General features: G+C 37.8%; 1 protein-coding gene across 1 annotated transcript in view; it reads right to left on the bottom strand.

Annotated features, from left to right (window-relative positions):
• The window catches only part of Sec10 (Exocyst complex component Sec10), a 39,810-nt gene extending 37,336 nt beyond the window's left edge, over window positions 1-2,474 (bottom strand). The window contains exon 1 of the mRNA XM_083137670.1: window positions 2,094-2,474. Coding sequence (XP_082993796.1) covers window positions 2,094-2,126 — 33 coding nt within the window. The 5' untranslated portion in view covers window positions 2,127-2,474. The remainder of the gene's footprint in view (window positions 1-2,093) is intronic.
• Window positions 2,475-17,453: the final 14,979 nt, after the last annotated feature.

Below are 17,453 nucleotides of genomic sequence, written 5' to 3'. Positions count from 1 at the left end.
TTCAGAATTTTGTCAGAAGTGTGTGTCAAATGCATCGTGGAGGACATTTGTCAGATGACCTATTCCACATTTAATGGCAATGTTTACACTTTCATATAATGTAATAACTTTGCCACCTAATAAATATATTACACGTTAAATCCTGTGTTTCTTTTGGGACACCCTTCATTACCCTGCAAAAAAATAAGTTGTACTACTGATTAGTTATTACATATCGGTAAAGTTTTCATCTCCGAGAAACGTAATTCTTCAAATTTACAGGAGAAAGTACTTACCGAACTGACTGTCCATAGACTTTTCAAAGGTCGTGGAAGTGTTTTTCCCCATCGTTTAATTTATTTGGCCGGTAAATCATGTATTTTTCAAGATTAATATATCTCCGATGCACGAAAGCTGTTGCGTGTATGTCCATCTACTACATGAACAAATCTTGCGTGTGTTTGACGACGTAACGTCCATGCAGTGTTTCTAACCACATGGTTTTGTAACTGTGTAAACGTTGCAGAATTATCTTGAATTTTTCTGATGTTGAATAACAATTTTAACTATGTTTGCCTAACCTAACCGTGCATGGTTCGTGGGGTTATCTGTAAATGGTGTGTGGGGATACGTGCATGGTTGGTGGGACTATTTATGAATGGTGTGTGGGGCTATCTGTGCATGTTCCGTGGGGTTTTCGAACCTGGAAAAAAATACAAAATCAGTAACACAAAAGTAGGTACTTTTCGATGAAGAAGGTTGCAACACTGCCTAACCACTGATCATCGACAACGCAAGTCAAGATTTCTCTGCCATATTGCATGTAATCCAAGCAAAACGAACAAACAAGAATTACTCGATATGTCAAAAATTGAGATTATTTGCGTGAAAAAAGCAATTTCCCACCTTCACGAATCCTCAGCAATGCAGAATATGTAAGTACCAATGCGAAAAATAAGAAAATAAAAAAATTTGAGATGTTTCCCGGAGATTAAAACTGTAATTTACATGTTAACAGTTCGTTATATCGGAGACACATTAAAATCAGATATTTTGTGTTTCGCATGGTTCGTACTTACCAATTGTGTATTGCGGAACATAGTTCAAGGTGCCATTATGCTTTTTACATGAAAACAAACACAATTTTTCACATACAGAGTTTTGATTCCTTTCTTCGCTTCTGTAACACACAATATGGCGGGCACATTTTAACTCACGTTGTGGTTATGCAGTGTTTCCAACCAATTCACTGAAAAATACCTACTATCGTGTTAATCATGTGTGAAAATTTTACATTATGCACGGGTAGCTGACTGATAGCCCCACAAACCATTCCCGGATAGCCACATGAACCATTCACGGATAGCCCCACGAACCATTATGCACGGTAGCTGATGGTTAGCCCCACGATCCATTTCCGATAAGGTTAGGTTAGGAAAGCATAGTGAAAAAAAAGGGGGTTGTAAACACTGACAGGGGGTTACGTCATCAAACCTACGCAGCATGCAGTTCACGTAGCGAAAGCAATGGCAATTGTGCGTCGGTGAGATATTTCTCTTGAAAAATACATGATTTCCCGGTCAAATATATTCCACGATGAAAGAAAATACCTCGACGAACGTTGGAAAGCTTGGAGAAACTTGGAGAAAAAAGTAGTTTCTTCTGTAAAAATGAAGAAATGTGTCTCCGATATAACGAACTGTTACCAGATGTAGAACAGATGAATATGTGCTTCATATTCCATCAACAAAACTGTTAAAACTGACATACGAAATTTTCACTTCACAAATCTGGTGCATATTATCGAAAATTTACTAACGGTGTACAAGATCGCTAATGGCATACTTTCCGACAAAATCGCAAGGCACTCAGCCCTACCTTCTGCTCACGGGCACAAGTGCACAATATTCTCATTCAACAATCGTGGAGGTAGTGTAATAAATGTATCTCTCGCAGACACCTTCGTGTAGTTATTTATCCATCATTTAAAAAAACAAACACTAATGGGATTACGACTACTCGCACTGCCAGCAGCATAAACAAATTTAACTACATTAGTTGCACTACCAACAGCATAGTGTCTAACGTTAACTATATATTAAGGTTTTCCGTACCTGCTCCAACTCCTTCATATATTGCATCATCATATTGACGGATTTTTTGTGTTAGACAGGTGAGGTGAAAACTGTCTGGATGTTGTTACATTCCGAATAAATCGTAAATCTTCCTTGACAAATCGGTACAAACACAACACCCACAATAATCTGACATGACAGTCCAGTCTCAAATATTGTCCCTCATAATATAGCTGGACACATTTTCCTCATAAATAAAATATAAACTGTTTACGAACAAAATAATAAACACATAATCTAATATAGGTCACATTTAGTAGTACGGTCAAGGATAATCTGTTGGTACGATGTTACTAAAGGGCGAAACTTCACAATTATCAGGTAAAGCATTCCCCTTCGTGATGGTGAAGGACAATTTGACCTGATAACGTTAAGCATTCCACTCTACTTTGCACAGCGTAATGTTTATGGACAAACGAAAGGAAATGAATCGAACGAAAATAAAAATAAGCAGTGGCGTAGCATGGACATTTCGGGTGGGAACGCCAAGTCCGAAGGAAGAGTCGGCCCTTTCTTGCTTAATAATTTACTTATGGTATTAGTCGCCACAGGTATTATTTGCCTGAAGTAAGCTGGGTTTTCAATAAAACATCATCATTGCATGTTTTAGCTAGAAAATTAGATGCCTCACTATGCCACAGATGTTTTGCCCTTTTTTTATATCTTTCTGCATGACGAAAGTCGTTAAAAACCTACCTGAATCACAAGCGCCTCTGCACAACAGTAGACGTCATTGTTGTGGGCGATCCAACTACTGATTGATTTGGTTTATTTTACTTCGCTTTTCTACCACTTTTGGTTAATTGCGAATATGAATATGAGTGATGATATTGATGAAAGGACACTGACAAAGAACACCCGTGCTCACGCCGGGATTCGAACCAGGGACCTCTGTCGTCTTGGCGCACTGTGAAAAGCAGAGTGGATGATCCAAATATCGTACATTCTACTGACGTAACACTGCCGATTAGTAACAGACCATTGTTTATTACATCTTGAGAATGCTGATAAACATTTTAAAATAATTTCCTCCAGAGACCATTCGATGTTAAGAGTTTTCAAATGAATGCTAAACATTTCCATTCACACAATATTAAGTAGTTAGATAATAACGAAAAAATACAGCCACAGGCTGAATTTCTACCACGAGGACTTCACCAACTTATTTGACAAAAACTGTGTTGATCTTTTAGTTTCTAATACACATCGATGTTCGTGCGATAAATTATACAATGCAGTGGCCATTAAGAAGCAGTATATTTGAGATTGGTAAAGTTACGTCATTCAATATTGCGTATTGTATCATCACATAGCACGAGTTGCATGAGCGCGAAGAACCGGGTAGGAATTCTGCCGCTGTCGTCTGCTTCAGAAGGCAGGAAGGGTCACATGAACCAATCACGGTAGACCTCTCGTACGCTGGCGTAAGAGAGCCCATTTACGCGCGTGCTGTAGAAATGGAAGCTTTCCCTCCATAAAGGCAGCAAGGAATATATGAGTCCTGTACGCCGAACGTGCTCGGCGTCCGGCCGGGAAAGGCATTGAAAAGAGATGCTAGAACGAGTGTTGAGAGTGGAGCGTTGCAAGCGGATCGCGAAAAATAGCCATTATAATGCCATGAAGGTCAAACATATATGAAATTAGTCACGTTTTACTTTATAATCACAGCATTTAAGCATTTTTGAAATTTTAAATCTGGGAACGCCGGCGTACGGGCGTACTATAACGCTACGCCACTGAAAATAAGTGATACATGAACCTGACAAAACCAGTTATTTTGCCGTAAATCGCAGAATACGTGTCCTTCTCTTCTGGCAGAAATAAGACATTCATGCCCATTTCGGTATAATTTAACAATAGAGGGAATTTCTCCAATTTGTTTGAAATTTCGGATACTTACTAATTTGGGTCTCCTAATCACGAATCTGCACTTAAAATTTGGCGCTCACGTATAGAAATTCCTGAATTATGGCTAGCCCCACGGACCATTGGCGCTAGCCCCACGAACCATTGGCGCGTGGTTAGGTTAGTCTAGGTTAGGTTAGGAAACATAGTTAAAAATTTTAGGGTCGTAGTAATATCAGGAATATATATATTTCGTTCTTTAAGTATTCGAAACGGAAAATCTTGCGATCAATAATGAGCAATTGTGCATTGTCGGTTGCGATGACTGACCCTCTTATTTTGCAAGTTTGACACGTGAGCGCCAAATTTTAACTTCAGATTCGTGATTAGGAGCCCTAATTTAGTGAGTATGCCAAATTTCAAACAAAATGGAGAAATTCCCGGTATTGTAAAATCGCTCCCTCATTTCAATCATCGTTTTAGGAATAGGTAAACGTAACTTGGCGGGGACAACGGAAGGCAATCACCCTCAAAATATTCAAGCATTTCCGTTTGCTGGTAGCTTTTTGCGGTAGTAAATAATGGGGTGGTTTGGTTCCCTTAGATGGATTACGACGAAAATGGTTGTAAAATAAATATGTGTGTATATATATATTTCATGCTCTACTCCGAGTTGCATGATAATCAGCAGTTAGAAACAGTGGTACTTTACAGTGAGGTGCGGTGCCGTCTACACTTGGGGTAGCAATGAGTGGCGTGCCCAACGGGTCATAATCCACCCAACCCCCCTTTTAGGGCCCAGTATTCCTAAAAGAAGAACGTCAAATACAGGAAAATTGCAAATTTAGGAATGACTACAAAAAATTGTACACATAACGTCCACCCACTTTCGAAAATTAAAAACGATTTGATAATAATAATAATATATCTTTATTGAGCGGGCGAGGTTCAGCGTACGCTGTTCTCCCACCTAACCCTTGTCAGAATACAGTCTACAGTTACAAACGGTATATATATCCCATAAGAAAAAAAGAAAGAAAAACAAAAATAATAATAATAATAATACAAACAATAGTAAATAAGTAAGAAAGATGAAAAAGCAAAAAAAAAAATGCATGGATAATTTGAAATCAAATAAGAACTGTAAAGATACAATTAATGAGTATATGTATACACAAAAAGAACAAATACATAAAACTAAATTCTAAATACAAATTTAAGTATATATATATATATATATAGGCACACACACATGCACACATAAATGCATATTTGTTAATGTTTGAAGGCTGCAAGAATAGAAATATTTGACATGAAGTAATATCAAATTCTTACATTGACATTAATACATTGTGGGATGTATTTTTATTCGTGTGTGCTTCTAGATTCAAACTGTTTACATAGTAGATAGTCCTTTGCTGTGGATTTAAGAGCATGCAGTGTTGATTGGTTAGTTATTGTTATGGGCAATTTATTCCAGGTTGAAACTGCATTTACCGAGAATGATGATTTGAAGGAGGCGGTACTGTGATGACATGTAAAAAGTTTGTTATGCCCTCGCGTGAAGTGTGAGTGTATTTGAGTGCCTACTTTAAGTTTTCTAAATAGATAATCTGGTTTACTTACTTTCAAAATTTTGTTTATGAAGGTGATATAGTGCAGATGCCTTCTTCTGTCCATTGTTAATATTTTCTTTGTGTTCAAATGAGGCAGGATATGTTCATATTTCCTTATGTTCAATGCAAATCGTATACAAGAATTTTGCATCACCTGAATTTTCCTTTTTTCTCTGACTGAGACCCCAGGACCATAAACTACATCACAGTAATCAAAGAGTGACCACAATAAGAGCTCAACGAGCTTCAGTTTAACTTTTTCTGTTAGATAATTTTGAGACCTATATAAATTTCTGAGAATGTAGAATGATTTTCTACACAGTCCATTGATGTGTTCTGTCCAAGTGAGAGAACTATCAATCACCAAACCCAGGTTTTTAGATGTTGTTTTATGCGGTATGCACGTCCCACGTATCTTCAAGACTATGTCGTTATACTTGTCGTTTGTAATTGTTTGTCTGTTCCCCAGTAACATGTATGTGGATTTTTTGGGATTTAATATCAGTGCATTGGAGTCACACCAGGTGGAAATTCTTTTTAATTCATCGTTGAGGACCATAACATCACGTCTAACTGTAATTGGCGTGGTAGGTAGGTATATCTGTGTGTCATCAGCATAGAAATGATATGTACATGTTTGTATTGCTCTCGATAAGTCTGCTGTGTATAAAGTAAACAGTAGTGGCCCCAATATTGATCCCTGAGGCACCCCAGTTTTTATTGGCACAGATTTTGAAAATGATAGTGGAGTGCCAGGCATTTGTACTTTCTGGTGTCTGTCTGTAAGATAAGAGTTGAACCACTTGATTGCTAATGGGCTGAAGTTATAATATCTGAGTTTAGCTAAAAGTAGATCATGCCGTACACTATCGAAGGCTTTGCTGAGGTCTAAGAGGACTAGTATGACTGCACACCGTTCATCCATGAAATGAAGGAAGTCATCTACTACTTTTGTGAGTGCAGTGGCTGTACTATGTTTACTGCGAAAACCTGACTGTAATTTTGGTAAAATATTGTTCGCATCAACAAATTTGGTGAGTTGCTGACACACTACTTTTTCAATAATTTTGGAGACAACAGGCAGCAAGCTTATTGGTCTGAGGTCATCAAGACTTTGAATATTCTTCTTCTTTGCTAGTGGGATTACGTGAGCTTCCTTCCATACGGAGGGAAATTCTCCAGTGCAAATAGAGAAATTGATGATTTGTGTTAGTGCAGGTAGTACAAAGGGAAGCGATAACTTTAACATTTTAACTGTGATTTTATCAGCTCCAGCTGCATTTGAGTGTATACTATGTATTGCCTTATATATGTCAAGTTCTGTTATTGTTTTAATTGTGAAACATAAATCTGTGGTATTCTCATTCCTGTTTGTCATGAAGTAATTGTACTGTTCTTGGATAAGTGTTTCAGAAAAATTGAGATTCTGTGTTACACTAACAAAATGGTTGTTTATAACATCTGCATCCCTAAGATTAGATGGAAGGGCATCAATATTATTTGTAGTTTTATCAACAATACCTAAATCTTTTAATTTTTGCCAGGTACCACGTGTGTTCATATTTCTGCTGTTTATATGGGATGTGAAATATGCTTTCTTTTCCTGCCTTGTAATTGACGTTGTGAAGTTACGCAGATCCTTGTATTGTAGCCAGTCGTGTGGGTTATTTGTTCGTTTAAATTTACGTAAGGCATTATCCCTGAGTTTCATTACTAGTTTTACATTATCTGTGATCCATGGAGTATATTTTTTACCTACCCTTACCGTTTTAGTAGGTGCATGAATTTCAAAGACGCTGATGATTTTTGAATTAAAATAGTTTATTTTGTCTTCAATATCATGGATAGGTTTCAGCAATTCCCAATCTACGGCTCTCATATCATTTTCGAATTTATCACTATCAAAATTAGAAAAGTCACGATATGTAATGTATTTCATCTGCTTTATGGGCTTCTCACAAACCAACGATACATATGTGAGACAGTGATCAGAGGTGCCTATAGGGTTTTCAACATTCGACCTGTGAACAAGTTCAGTATTATCTATTGCTATGAAGTCTAAGAGTGTTCTACTATTTGCTGTGATTCGAGTGGGTTTGTCGATTAAATTTGAGTCAGGCCAAATGTGTTAAAAATTGCTTTTAAATACATGGTGTCTGATTCGCGTTTTAAGAAGTCACAGTTTGCGTCACCCATCAGCAATAGGGTGTCTACACAAGGGTATAGCTCAGAGAGTAGATTTTCTACAATGGAGAGTTTTGTGTACGCTATGTTTGGTGCTCTATATATAATACACACACCTATTCTTTTACTATTATTATTTACAATAATACTGATATATTCAACATCACTGCCGTTGTCCAAGTCATTATAACCTACAATGCGAAAGTTCAGTTCAGTTTTCATGTAAATGGCAATGCCCCCTCCGGTTTTATGCATCCGATCAATTTTCACGATCTGATACCCTGGTAGGTTGATAGATGCCATTGGCGTGTAGGCATCAGTCCAGGTTTCAGAGATTGCGACAATATCAAAATCATGCAGTGATGTAACACACTGTAGTTCATCAATTTTTGGTACAAGAGACCGCACATTACAATGAGCGATGCTAAAATTGCCACTTGGCTGCGTTAGACACTCTGGATTTGTCGTTTTACCTTTTAGTTTGAAGAAGCATTTGCTTTCTTTAGTAGTTTTTATTTCACTTTTGTTACGACTTACCATAAAAAATCTTCATTCCATTTTTGGGGCACACGCTTTACCCTTTCTGAGGATCTTAATGTACGAGGTGTATTTAGCTTTGAACTCTGAATTTTTTCTACATCACTACCACCATTAACACTATTGCATCCATTTGGCACTTTATGATATATTTCCATATAATGATCATCACCACTGCCTGCATCTGGCATTTCTTGAAACATTTCTGTATCACTATCACCACTGTTGCATGTAATTAGCACTGTGTTGTATTCCACGTTTACTGTAGAGGGAGTTTGTTTCCAAGGGAGAGGGATGGTAGAACAGTCTGTATGATCTTCATTTACTATATACATGATCCTTTGACAAATGCGATTTTTTCCTCTTCTGTTAAAGTGCAAGCCATGCTGCGTGTGGAGTGCCCTGTCCATTGAGTTGAGATCCAAAAGTTTGATATTTTTGAAGGCTTTACATACTTTCTCTAATTTACGGTTTACTTTGGTAATTTCTGAATTTACACACGAGCTTTTCATTAAGTCATGGCGGTGGGGAATATTTGCAATGATTATGTTAGTGTGATTTAGCCTTCGTAAAGTATTTAACAGATTTGGGATGATGGCATCTGCGTTGTTTCTTGAGACGTCATTTGTACCACTTATTATGACCACGTTATCCTTTGTACCCAGCGTTTTTGCATCTTCAACTACCGTTTTTGTGACCTCTTCAGTCCTTGCACTAGGTTTCACAATAGCACTGCAGCGCATGTTTGGTGTAAGTCCATGTATTTGTGGAGCTAAATTGCGCCCATGACTGTCTGCGTATATGACAATGTTCCTTACGTTGTTAGTATCATTCCTTTTCACACGTTTTGATCCATTGTTACATACCTTCACTTTGTAGCTGCATGCCCTCTTTGTGACGGATTTCTTTATTGCTCCAGATTCTTTGTCGTTATTGGAAGTTTTTCCTTCCGTAAAGTCTTGTAACACTGAAAACCGATTTTTGTGTACCGGTATTTCACGTGGGAAATTTTTTCCACAGTAAGTTCCGCTCGGCAGACGGGGGTTTTTGCAATGCGACGAACGTGATTTAACTACATCACTCCACTTTTCTTGATAAGAACACACGGTTTCTTCACACACTTTATTTTCTTGGAGCAGTAAGAGATCGGCTTCTAGAATCCTTATAATTTCGTTTTTGCTGGCAAGTTCAGCTCGCAGATCTTCGCAGTTTGTGCATGGCAACATTTTTGCTATTTACTTTTCTTGCTTCAGTTTTCTGGGCTCTTCAAATATTTTATTACTTACCGCCGCTCTTCATATACCGTATATTCTATAAGATAATGATACTTTTAACCTTATTACCACTAAAACTACAAAATAATTACGAGCTCTCTAGGTAGACGTCAAGAAACAACAGACGCCATTTTTTTTTGACTACTGAGCCAGAGATGCCGGGTTTGAATCTCGGCTTGACAATGGGTGATCTTTGTGTGTCCCTTGCCCTTCATCAATTTTATCATATCGTCTTCGCGATTATCCAAATATGGCGGAAAGCGAAGTAAAATAAACCAAATCAAACACTCAATCAATGAATGATTTTATTTGATTCGCTTTTTTATACATTTTGTTAATCGCGAAGATGATACGACAAAATTAATGAAGGGACAAACACAAAGAACACCCATGTCCAGATAGGGGTTCGAACCAGGAACTGCTGGTGTTGTAGCACGCTGTGGTAACCACTCCCCCACAGTTGGTTGATTTGACGTTTTAAGTCCACTTTATACACAGAAAGGCTAATCGGGACTAGACCTATACTTTAATGTGGGATCCGAACCACTATATCCCTCCATCGGGTACAGATCCGGGACCACTTCCACTCCCCCACGGAGGTCAGCCGACAACAAACATGTGAGGAAGGCGCTAACCATTCGGATACGTGGGTATCGGTAAAGCAAATTGCATTTCTCCTGAGTAGTAATTTTCAATTGAATTTTTGAAATACCATCTATATATATGATTAACGTTTTTTCAAAAATTTTGCATTGCTTGATTTCCATAATTTTCCCATCTGGAGCCATGGCCTTTGCATGAGTGTTTATTTGCAACCCGTTTAATTTAATCAACGTTCATCGTCATGGCAGAAATTAGGTAAAGTGATGGAAGAGAGAAGAAAATACAAATAATTTCCTCCCAGTGCATCTGCAGGGCACTGTGAAATCAGGAGAGAATTCTCTGTTTATGATTGTCCCTCACGACTTTCCAAGTTCTTAGATACTTATTCCGATTAAATCTATACAGCTAGAAAAAGCGATGGGTAACAAAACACAAATTTAAACAAACCATGTTTCTACTTTCTTCAATAATATTCATTTGGCTTTTTCAGTTCTGGGATAGCTACATTTTTCATTTCTAATTTTCTCATTATTCACTGCAGGCAGAGTACAACACATAAGAACAAGAATGCACGTTCGTCACGAATCCCGGCCTGAATTGTTCATTGTGAGGTCCCTTCATCAACTTCATTATATCATCACTCATCCTCATTTTCGCGATAACCAAATGTGACAGAAAAGGGAAGTAAAATAAACCAAACCAACAACAAGAATTAGAACGCGCGTTCTCTTGCGCAAATAAGTACATCCGTATTTATGATTGTTTAGCTTATCCATTTTTTTATTGGAGGCCAAGAGATTGGTATATTTAAATAAAACACTACTAAAACGAGAGCAAGAGAGAGCGTGAGCAAATATTTGTTATTTAATCATTATATATTCCATATTTTTTTTAAAAAAGCATAAAATTTTGTCTGCACATGAGACGTTCCAATTGCATAAATGATAAAAGTACATCCCATATTATACATACATATTGTACAACGTGTAAAAAGTAGTGTAAATACAGAGGACAGAAGTACTGCAGAAAAATTTCCCCTTAGTTCTTTAGAGGATTTACAAAGGAATCGAATGGAAACCAATCCCCTATCTGTCCTATAGGAGATAGACTGAGGGACCTGAAAGCAAGGGCTTTCAACCATTGCAGCGGGGGCCAGGGGGCAAGGGAGGTAGAGGCAGAAATCTTCCCTTTCCCTTCGAAAACCCGTTTCTACCTGGAACTGTGAGGCAGAGAAAGAGCGAGCTAGGCCGCTGAACGCACGGAGGGACGAAAAGCGCGTGAAAAAAAGTGTTGTATATGAACTGTGGCTTCAACAAAACAATAAATATTGTGATTTGAAAATAATTAGAGATTTGAGATTGATTGATCTATCTCTGCTAGACTAGCTACTCCTCAGTGCACGTCACTGGTACTTTAGTATTTTATACAGACTACCTCCAAATCGTATTCCGCCAACTACGATTCTCTGATGGAACCGAACCTAACCGAATGACTCATGTTTGGGAGGGGAATATAATTTAAGGTAGACAAATGAGATAGTATAATACTAAAGTACCGAAACAGTGTTGCCAGTGATACTTTACAGTAAAAATTAAAAAAATTGAGGGCACTTGATAAATTTCTTCCAAGTTTATGCCCCATCTGATTGCACCTCCTGCAGGTACGTACAATAAGACTGTTTTTCTAAAATTTTCAGTACTTTTGAGATGGGGGTTTTTGAGAACAATTTCTAAAGGGCAAAATGTTTTGTTTTTTTCATTTCTTACAAAAAAAAATTCTACATCATCACTAAGAGAATGCTGAAGGATAGCAGTTCGATGCCCGAAAAAGGAAGGGAAAGTTTCCCTATAGATGGAAAATGGAAAGCCATTTTAAACTCGTGTGATCGAACCTTTGAAAGCATTTGAAGCAGGATTCGGCAGGCGTCGGACAGAGTACTGCAGAAGTCCCAGATGCAAGGACTAGGGGACTAAGGAGCCGGAGGTTCTTCGGACGGACTGAGGAGAGACTGAGTCGACCCTAGAGAGGGAGCTGGACATGTTCGTTGGAAGGTGGAGGAGCTGAATACGTCTGCACCTGGGAGCAGTCCTGATGACCAAATGGATGAAATGTCCAGGAGATTCCAGGATTCCAGGGGGAGAATCAGTGTGAAAACAGGAAATTTGGTGCCAGGATAATCGAGACGTTCTTTTTCAGAGACGATTGTGATGTGTAGTGAAAATAACTTTCTCAGTGAACTTTTATTTTTAAGATTCAGTGCTTAACTTTTTCTCAGTGACCAAGACAATTCACACAGACTGAAATTTAAATTTCAGATTGAATTGTAAAGCTGGGGAGGGGAATCAGTTACCCTGCCACCGTGTCAGTTCAAGTGTTTTTTTTTTTCCTTATTGAAATATTTATTATGTTGATTAATTAGGTAATTACGTGTATAAAAATATGTATATGTGATAAATGTATCTCAATTTATTATGCATTTTTAGGTTCGTATATATTCTATGTATAAAAACCATGTAGCTCTCTGTTCTTTCTTCGTGTTCCGAACGTTCAAAGAAAAGGTAGGGAGTTTAGCTGTTAAAGATTAAAAATTTTGAAAGATGCCAACCAAACATATATAAACTCCCAGTTGAGAGTGGGGGAGGTTGGCTGTTGGAACTGAGACTTGGAAGGGAGAGACTGTTTTTGCTTCGGTCAGCTAAGACCGGAGGACAGATCTCCCGCAAACGTATGCTGTAAAAGATTGGATTGCCAGGCAAGCTAATGCCTTGGTGTCCAGTTTACAGGTAAAAAGGTAGTTTGTACTGGATATTATTTTCAAGTAATTATGGTGCACCGGGCACTTTAGTGCCTTGTCACCGTGGAGGTTGAGAAATGTACACGTAGAGCGACCTCGTGCCTGTTAAGACGTTTCTTGGAGTAACGCAGGTCTACCTAGTGTAATTCAGGAAATATAAAGCACAGTTAGAAACAATAGAGATTTTCAACATTAAAATTAGAGTTTTGGCCTGATAATTAGAGAAATGAACGTTTGGATAAGACTTGTACATATTTAAATTTACGTTAATTAAACATTAGAAAATATCCAAAATTTCAGTTTTTCATATCACAGTTGCTGGACAAGGTCTTTTAACCCCTGATCAAAAAGGTTTCCTCAAGGTTATCCGTTGTCTCTTGTAGTTAATTATATAATTATGTTGACTTGTAGAAACCCACGTGCATTGTCCTACAAAGAAAGATACCCCTAGACAAATCTGAGTAGAGTACGAAGTGCACTGAACCTCGAGTGCGGAAGTAAAGTGTGGGGGCCAGGCTAGTAACTACATTTCTCAACCCCCACGGTGACAAGGACAAGGCACTAAGCTGCCCGGTGCACCATAATTGCTTCAATATAACATCCAGTACAAACTACCTTTTTACCTGTAAACTGGACACCAAGGCACTAGCTTACCCGGCAATCCAATCTCTTACATCATACGTTTGCGGGAGATCTGTCCTCCGGTCCTAGCTGACCGAAGCAAAAACAGCCTCTCCCTTCCAAGTCTCAGTTCCAACAGCCGACCTCCCCCCCTCTCATCTGGGAGTTTATATATGTTTGGTTGGCGTCTGTTGCCAACAGCCTTTCTTTCAAAAATTTTAATCTTTAACAGCTAAACATCATGCGAAGATTTAAGTACTTCAATCTTTTAACGTCTCTGGTACCCACAGTTTCAATCTGGAGCTAAACGGTGGATAAAGTCCAGTGTTTTTGTCAACAAAATGGTAAAGCAGTGCATCATCATCAAGACAGGAATGTTGCGGATAAAAATCCAATTTTCTCTTCTCTCGAGCATCCTTTATATCAATTTCTTCTACATTTAAACTAAGGATCATTCTGTTGTTCTCTTCTCCACATCTCTTTATCATTAAGATCTACTGGCGGCGAAGTTTCTTTCTGTCCGTCCGTCCATCTGTCTTCCATTTACAGTGTTGCCAGCTGCATCTGCAAACATCGCTTCAGTTTTCCTTTTCTGCTTCCGGTCGAATTTCTGATACACTTTGCCTTGATCTTTAGGAATCTCATGGTGTTTCATTATAGTCCCATCCGGCTCTCTAATCTGAAATATTCTTCAGGCTTGATATCCTCTATCAGATAATTCTCTTCTGCATCAGAAGATCCAATGTAATTCTCCCTCAGAAAATCCTGCTTCGATCCTCAACAAATATTCAATCGCTGCGTTATTTCTACCAGCGATGTATTTTATGGTAACTGGAAACCTGGTCACCATGTTTATTATTGTTCTGTTTATGTGGCTCGGAATCTGAGAAGATTTCAAAATATCCACGAGCGCAGAATGGTCATTGTAAGCTATCACTTCCGGTGCTTGCAGAAAGTAATATTCAAATTTCTCCATCAAATGTATGGGGAAAAAATGGTAAAGTAATTGCACAACATTGTGTAGAATGTTGCATGTACCATATCAACGTGAACTAATCTTGCCAATAACCTAAGTTGTGTTCTGGAAAACAATGATCCACACTAAAAATAGGTCAGAAATGTGTTATGTGCTGTATTTCAGTAAAAAATGTGTCCTCTACATTCTTACTCATTATGTTTATGATTTAATGCCTGTGGGCTACAGATAATTGAAAAATAACTGAATATGCATCTGTTAATAAAATATTCATTATTTCCAAAGCTTTTTCAGTGTGAAAGGTGACATATCTGTGGAATTCAGTACAACAGAATGAAGTTATCACTTCTGCTTGACATTTTATTTAACGAGCTTTACAAAACCTCATACCTATGCAAGCAATGTACATATCTATCTTATTTTATATATATATATATATATATTTATATATATTTACATAAATACAAACAAGCAAATGAAATAAATCATTATCCACTTTCTTACAATTCATTTACAATTTCTATGTTTATCAACAATGCCCTCAACAGAATATGTTTCTTTTGAAGGTTAACATTTTATGCAGTTTCTGACAAATGTCAAATTTACAGAAATAATGCAATAATAATAGCAATAATTGCACAATAAAAATCGTATTAAAGCATAAAACAAAAACTGGATATTTTTAACTTATATTCTTTCTATTGATAAAAATTTTGTAAAAAGCAAAATTCAAACAACTTTCAAATGACTATCACAACAAACTAACGAAATACATACCATCCTCTTGCAAAGTAACCAACGAATAAAAACTAACACAGGGTGTAACATGGTGTATCACCTAATCACAAAATTTCCCCCCTCGATCCCATTAAAAATTAACACCCCTAAAGATATACTGATCTCTCTTCTAAAAAAAAAATGACATACCAAAATTGAAATCTGCCAACATTTTTACATGCATGTAAAATGCGCACACACACACACATATATACACTTCTAACAATGAAGAAAGTAAATGGTAACCTTTTTACAAGGAGACAACATCAAAATGCTGAAAACACAAGTAACCTGACAAAAAAGGCACAATTCACCTGAAGAAAAAAGGGTAAGTCCCTTACAACTCAAAATTGGTATTGGAAAGCTGTGCTAAAACACCATCCTCGATAAAAATATAACCATCACATGTCACTCTGTGTAAGACAAAACATATTCACCTTAGCTGTCTGTACATACTCTTAAGCTGCCTTTCTATAAAAAAAAATTTCAAGGCAACATTCCTTAATAAATTTGTCTGTATACACAAAACTATCAAACTAACAGGGAAAAATGCATCTACACTTTACATTTAGGAATGCTGTCCAGTCTTACTTATAATACTGTAAGCCTTTTGTAAGGCAATCTCTGTCCTGTTTGAGTTTCTATCAGTTGTGATAGAAATGTATGAAAGTTCATACTACTAAAACTACTTTTGTTTCTACAAATCTAAGTTCTCAGTCATAATGGAAAGATACCACCTAGGAAGATTAAATACATGGTGATCTTTGGCTAGATAAAAACTGAGAAACTAAAAATTTAGTAAAGTCGTCAGTAGGAAACAATTATGATGCTGCACATTAAATATGGATTCTCAAAAGGTTAGTTTTCCGATTATATAATCATTAATAAGGTTTAGCTTATTTAAGGATTTGTTTTCATGCCAAGACTCCTCGAAAAGTTGCAGTTTTTATACTGTCTGCATCCTGCACTACAAATCTGTACCTTGTGGTTGCACAAATAAAATGTTTGATAGCCTTGAAACGAGGCAACATGCAAATTGTTAGCAAGAGATGAGATGTTGTTTGCCTTGTTCTCTATGCACTTTGAGGGAGAATTCACACCAAAGTGACAGGCGACATGTGTTGCTTAAGAATTTCACCAATTGAAATTACGTAGCTTCTATTGCTGCTACGATGTGAAATGTTGTTGCTGTTGTTCCCAAGTAACACGTGTTGCTTCGGTGTGAATTCTCCACGAGTGTGAGTGTTTGTCCATGTTGTACAGCAACACTGTGCATGCACGTATCTCACAAATGTTGCAAAGGTCCAAGTCGATGAGGGGGTTATCATAATATTACAGCCTTGATAAAATAAACACAGAAAGTCATATCTCAGCTGTAAATGAAAATGTGGGTACAGGCAGGTCGAGTTTCTCAAGTGTGGTCACTCTCTCATCTGCAGCCAGCTTTGAAGTGGTTAGGTAGAAGGATGTTTCCTTGACACTTGTCGATGTCTAGGGGGGATGTTCCTGTTGAACATGTTGGCAGATACCCTCCTACTTTGAGTAGTGTCTGCAGCAGATCCACAATGTACGGATGATGGATTACTGTTGACAAACTCAATTCCTAACATCGGGATAAGGACTGGCTCTGAAGCCCGAAGTTGGTTTGGCTTGGTTAGGAAGTAACCTAGTGCTGACAAGATGGCACCATGTGTCACATGTCGACATTCTCCTTGGGAACTTCCTATACTTTTAAACAGTGCCACTCACTGTAGTGTTCATGTTCCCTGGCTGTCCACATGACGAGGTTGTCCATGTGAGCAAGGAGTTGGTATGGTCCAATTCCTCAGCCTCCACATGTAGTTAACATCTCAAAACCAAAGCACAAGACCAACACAGCATGGAGTCTCGACAAGAATAATTTCATTAAATATCCCTTGAATTGAGCCATCCAGTGCAGAGAGAGGATACCAGAGAAGGTGCTTCCATAGAAGGAAGCAGGCACATGAATTGCCCATTTCTATCATCATGGAGAGGAGGTGATGGAAGATAATTATCTGGGACTCGTCCAAGGCCCAACGATCAGAATTGGATCCAGACGAGTCATGGCATGCAACAGGGCACATGCTGGTT

Source organism: Lepisma saccharinum, chromosome 16 (genome assembly GCF_977018435.1).
Source record: "Lepisma saccharinum chromosome 16, izLepSacc3.1, whole genome shotgun sequence".
Taxonomy (NCBI): Eukaryota; Metazoa; Arthropoda; class Insecta; order Zygentoma; family Lepismatidae; genus Lepisma; species Lepisma saccharinum.
This window is presented reverse-complemented; position numbering and strand designations above follow the sequence as displayed.